Source organism: Dunckerocampus dactyliophorus, chromosome 1 (genome assembly GCF_027744805.1).
Source record: "Dunckerocampus dactyliophorus isolate RoL2022-P2 chromosome 1, RoL_Ddac_1.1, whole genome shotgun sequence".
Classification (NCBI taxonomy): domain Eukaryota; kingdom Metazoa; phylum Chordata; class Actinopteri; order Syngnathiformes; family Syngnathidae; genus Dunckerocampus; species Dunckerocampus dactyliophorus.
This window is the reverse complement of record NC_072819.1, coordinates 24,685,908-24,691,907: the sequence shown is the minus strand read 5'-3', so window position 1 is coordinate 24,691,907 and position 6,000 is coordinate 24,685,908. Positions and strand designations below refer to the sequence as shown.

At 38.2% G+C, this 6,000-nt stretch overlaps 1 protein-coding gene across 4 annotated transcripts in view; it reads right to left on the bottom strand.

Annotated features, from left to right (window-relative positions):
* Nucleotides 1-2,777: 2,777 nt before the first annotated feature.
* Nucleotides 2,778-6,000, bottom strand: part of spen (spen family transcriptional repressor) — a 36,440-nt gene continuing 33,217 nt past the window's right edge. For all 4 annotated transcript variants that reach the window (XM_054776573.1, XM_054776581.1, XM_054776601.1 and 1 more), the window contains one exon: nucleotides 2,778-4,747. In XM_054776573.1, the coding sequence (XP_054632548.1) occupies nucleotides 4,616-4,747 (132 nt within the window). In that variant the 3' untranslated portion in view covers nucleotides 2,778-4,615. The remainder of the gene's footprint in view (nucleotides 4,748-6,000) is intronic.

Sequence of the window (6,000 nt, the reverse complement as noted above, 5' to 3'; positions counted from 1 at the left end):
GTCGCAGTCAGACAACGTAGGTTAGAAAGCACAAATACCTGACAACCCACGCAACGCCACTGCTGTCCTGGAGATTTTACTTTGACATTTTGTTATATACTTTATTCATCCCTGAGGGAAGAATATCTTTTACCATCTAAGAGATGCCAAGAGTAAATGGGCCAGCAACCAGGGCGGTAGATTCATCTGGCGCATTGTTTAAGAGCAACTTAGCAATGTGCAGGAAGTTTTGAACCTGTGACCCTCCATTTCAATACATTTACAGTAACCCCCAAACACGTTCAATATTATGTACTGTTCTACTGTGTTTGTTGTTCCTATGTATAGCGCACGGAATGTTGTGATCTGAGAGCCACAAAACACAAAAACAAGAAAACAAGCACTTATCAATGTCGGAAAACCCAACTTCAACATTTCCAACATTCTTTTCCTTGCTAAAAGTGGCTGTTCGAGGTAAACAATTCAAGTTCAGGCAAAAAAATGAAGAGATTAGTTTCAGGACAAGGACGTGACTCCTCCACAGCTTTGCTCCATCGCTCAGTAGTGTGTAACCCTAGCAGTGCAACAAATCATGGAGGAGGAGGAGGAGCATGCATAAAAGTATCATAAGTGCTCTTTCATGACCTGCCCTCTCTGTGCCGTGTCCCAGTCTGATCTGCTTCTTCTCAGGCTGCAGAAAGGGCATCAATTAACATTCCGAGCGGTGGCCTGTGAGGGCACTAAATCACGTAACTTTCAACTCTCACAGTCGCACTCCTCTCTTCTTACTGTAGACGCCACAGGAGAGAATATATGAGAATATGCAATAAGGATAATAATAAATATCGACCAACCAATATTATTGACTGATATTGGCATAAAAATTACTTCATACCAGTATAGTTTTTTCTGCCAATAATGATATCGGTGTCTGAGTGATGGCTTGCTCCACACAGCAGGCTATTTGGTAATAGCAGAAAGGATACAAACGCACAAATATAAATTGACGGTGTGAATATTGAAAGGGTGAATGAAAATACATTTCTGAGGATCATAATAGATGAAAACATCGGTGTAAATGCGTTGTCATGTTTGTTGTATTTCCACGTAATTTGTCATTGTGTGACACTTACAACATACTGTTGTTTTTTTTGTCCACGTCGCGCTTGCCATCAGGGTCATACGTGATGACATCCAAAGTGGTCCCAAACACCAGATCTGAAAGATGGTGGAGGATCTTCAACATCAGGAAAGGCATTAGCCATGTTTCAATGAGATAGCCTGCATGTATGGAATCACAGGAGTGCCAAAATTAAAAGGGAATACATGTGGAAATACAAAGAGAATCAATAAGAAACATTATACAAATGTAGTCATATTCTTTTTCCATTTTGTCATTGTTTTTTTCTGTATTGCCTTTGTTTTTCCCATTTTGGCGCCACTTTTCCTGTTTTGTCTTTGTCTTTTCCAGTTGCTTTTTGTCATTGCATTTACTTGATGGCTCAAGCGGGCTGGTTAAGGCAAAGGCTTTGCTGTGTGCGGGTCATTCTGCCAGGGTGACTAGTCCATACCTAATAACACGATTCCTTCTTGCAGTGTCTATGTAGTAGCTGTATGTTTATATGTTAGCTCTTAGCGTGGGTGACCGGAAGAAATGTCACGGACGGACTGACTGCTGCATACCTTCAAAAAGATGCTGTGAGAGCACATGTAAATTCTTCATGAATGGAACATAACAGTATAAACAAGAGCAACAACAATATCTGTGACAAAAAGCAAATATTTTGCTCAAACAGTGGGATCATTGGTAACTAAATCCCACATGATCGACTGAAAAACAATTCCAGATTGCAGTTACAGCACATGATGGAAGTGGCATGCGGACATGTCAGCCAAGGTACTGGTAACACCAGCGTTAAACTGTCTGTTGTTGATGACATTGTTTGTCTTATTTTATCTGTAAAAGTGTCATACAATCTGCTATATGTTCTTGTGTCCCTTTTTCAGGAGCACTTTAAACATCAGACCATATCAAATAATGATTTTTTTTTCTTTTACTGAATAAGACACCCAGAATATACATCAATAAAGGATGTGTGATATACAATATGAACTACAAATGATAAAACATTGACTATTAAAGAGTATGTGAACGTCCATCCGTTTTTACTTTCCAGACAGTCCAGTGGGTAGGTTAAGTTGTGTGACACACATTTGTTGACTTGTGTTTGTTGGCACCACGGGTGAGGTAGTTGCCTGGGTCGCTGCATGTGAAAAGCTACTTAAACCATCAGAAGGTTGTCTCAGATTGACTTTGACTACTTGCAAGTCAGTTTGCCAGCTTGCATGTTAAAGGTTTAAATACTTTGGAGCCGGATTCAAACGGTTGGTGGGCCGCACGTGGGCTAGATCATACCCCCGCGAAACTATTGAGGACAAGTGGCATAAAAAATGGATGGACGGATTTTGTACTATAGTGGCAGTACTTTACAATAATTTTGACAGTGAAACATCACATTCATAAGGCAAAATGTGTTTACTGGAGGCCCAATTTAGGCTTTTTAGTCATACACAGTCACAAATAATATGACTATGCTGCAGCAAATATTCACAGAAGAGCATTACAATAAATTTTATGGTAAAAGACAAAGCATCTGCAGTATGATTCAGGGGAACACTGACCTCTTTCGGCCGTTGTAGGGACTGCAGTCATTTGCACTTGTGGAGACGCTGCTATTCATAGAAGTGGCTCTTGTGCGTCACCTGCTTGGTTGAGGTAAGTGACAGAAACCAAGAGAGACAGCGTAATGGACCATTTAATGATCTTCAGAAGAAAGTTTAACAACAAAATTATTTTACAGTTAAAAATGTCCTCATGGAGGAGCAGCAAAAAATACACCCAAATTATGATTGATCAAAAAAGACTTGTTTTCATATCAATCACTGTTTTTTTTCTTCTTTTTTTTAATTAAAAAAAAGGTAAGTGCCTTTAAATAATGATAGTATTCAGCCTGCAGTCATCAAAACTATTAGTGCCACAAAACTGAACAAACATGTTCCTATATATATATATACTGCTCAAAAAAATAAAGGGAACACTTAATCAATCACAAAGTCAAAATCAGAAAAATCACACGTCCGTGAACTCAAACTGTCCACTCAGGAAGCAACACAGATTGACAATCAGTTTCGCATGCTGTTGTGCAAATGGAATAGACGACTGGTGAACAGCAAGACACCCCCAATAATAGTCAAAATAATAATACTAATAAATTTCATTTCCATTGGTAATTTTTGTGTGATTTTGTTTTCAGCACATTCAACTATGTAAAGAACATAATATTTAATAACAATATTTCATTCTATCAGATCTAGGATGTGTTATTTTAGTGTTTCCTTCATTTTTTTTGAGCAGTGTATATTTTTACTTTCAGCATCGGTTTCACATACTGCAACACCCTCCCTGCAGTCACTTTCACACTGCTTTGTTTTGTTGCACAAAACAAAAAAGAAGGACCCTGAAGGGCAGACAAACAAAATGAACACACATTGAGGACTGACGTATTTACAACTTGTACAGGGACACAGTAAACACATCCAATAGCGGCATGAAGTCAAGTTCAAGTCACATTCGTTGCCTTTTAGGATTTACTCTTTAAAGAGCTAAAAAAAAAAAAAAAAAAAAAAAAAAGCACATCTGCAATGAAGCTTGGCTTTTAGGACACAGGCCTCACATTTAGAGGGGGTGATGTTCACACAGTAGGGGGCAGCAGAGTACCAAAGAAAAAACAGCAGCAAAAACAGAAACGTAAAAGCAAAATCTCCTACATTCCTCTCCCCAAAAAAGGAATCAAGTGTGCACGTCATTGGACAAAATACAAAGTCACATATTAAAATAGTTTATGTAGAGCACAAACATTTTGGCACATAATTTAAAAAATATTTTTTGTCAATACATCAATTCCCCCCGAAAAATGTATATTTGAGGATCTGCTTCCTTGTAAAATAATAAATTGGTCTCTAAACATTGCATCAGTCTTTTAAATATTTGATCATATTTACAGTTGCACAATGACCCACGTAAAACGATAAGATGCTGCAAACAAATATTAATCTGGAGTCCCCTTGATGAGGTTTTGATTGTAAACTGTACAACATCAAAGACCCCCCTCCCATCCGCAATGGGGGCAGGGAACACTTGGCCATAAAGAACAACAAAAACAGCTGAAACGAGTCACCATCTTTCCTTACACTATGACATGGCACTCAAATCTGTACACACTTCACAGTTTTTCTTTTACATAGTGCAATGACTCCTCTTGTATCTGTTTAAAAAAAATTACGAAGGAGGAAAAAAATCCAAAAGCTTTGCACAACACATTAAAAAATTGTCTACATTGACATATTCAACCAGAAATGGTCTTAAAAATTATTTTCAGTCCTATACATGGACTTCAACGCCACTGAGTGAATTAAGGACTTGGTGAAGTGATCCAACACAAAAAAAGATTAAATGCTTAATTGAGATTTTCAAAAAGTCATAAAAAATATGAGGCAATTCCAGTTTACAAAAGTGGACAAGTCCAAGACGGCTGGTGGTGTTGAGAAAAAGGCAAAAAAAAAAAAAAAGAGGTAATCAAACAGAGGCGATGACGATCATGAGGTGAGGTGAAATACTGGAGATGCTGTCGAGAAGGTCCGGGGCCAGGCGGGACAGGTGGCTCTCAGAGAAGTCACATGGTGGAAAGATCTGCACCACATAAGCTGGCTGGAGAGACAAACATGAAAATATCAACAAAGAGGAAAGAAAACGTCACTGTGATACAGTATAAAACACAACAAAACATGGCAAAATTGGTAGAATTCGGAGTTCAACCAACATTTTCTAGACATATATAACTCAAAAGTCTAACAAAACTTGGAGTTTAAAGTGAGACATCAGCTCTGTGAGCATCTGAGTTTGTATTTGTTTTGCTTTTTCTTTGTTTTTTGTGTCGCAGAAGAGTAGGGATGGCAAAGAGGAGAAGCACAGAAGTGGAAATAGTATCTGTTGGGCCTAAGTAAAAAGTCTGGCTGCTCAGTACAATGCAGAGCAATACAATCAATATCATGTCAATTAATGACACAAATTCATTTCACCAACAGATGCTAATGTACATAACATGTAGCCAAAAGCATAATGGCTAGTGATGAGCATAAAAATGACCAGAGAAGCCTGCCAACAAATGCTGAAAATATATATACTGCAGTTACTTTAATAGTACAGACACAATAACCACTACACTCAAGATGTGTTCTCATCCGCCTACCAACACACAATGTTGCTCTGCAAACAACTTCCAATAGTGAGTACTTTGCTTTAGTTGTATTTACTTTTATTATTATACAGTCATCCCTCCCTACATCGCGGTTCGAACATCGCTCCCTCATTCTGTCGCCGTTTTTCCAAACATGAATTACTTAAATGACTGCTGCTCCGTGGTTGACTACGGCCTATTATTAGTCAAAAATATGCATATTTAAGCAAATTGTACGTATTTTTTGCCAAAATTAAGCATTTTCAAGCATAAAAATTTAAATACAAACTAACATACAAATACAGTACAAGCCACTAAAACCACCAATTTTTGAATGTAGTATTCTAAGTTGGTCACTAGGTGTCAGTAATTGTTCGGGAAGACCACCAAAGAAGCACCAGACATGAACTGCCTTTTAACACAGTGGTCCCCAACCCCCGGGCCGGGTGAGTCACTTGGTACCGGGCCGCACAGAAAGAAAAAATAATTTCCATTATTTCCTTTTTTTGATGTTTTATTTTGAAAAGTGGCTGGATTCTCTCTGTTACATCTGTCTCACTTGACGCGTGTCCATTGTGCGTGTGCCAACTTTATCTCATGCCGCACAGATAGACTACTAGTGTATTTTTAGCATTTTTCTTTCACCTCATATTTGGTGTCAAATGCTGATACTATGTGGGAATGCATAAAGGTAAGTTTTGATGACTTATTGAGTGCTAATGTG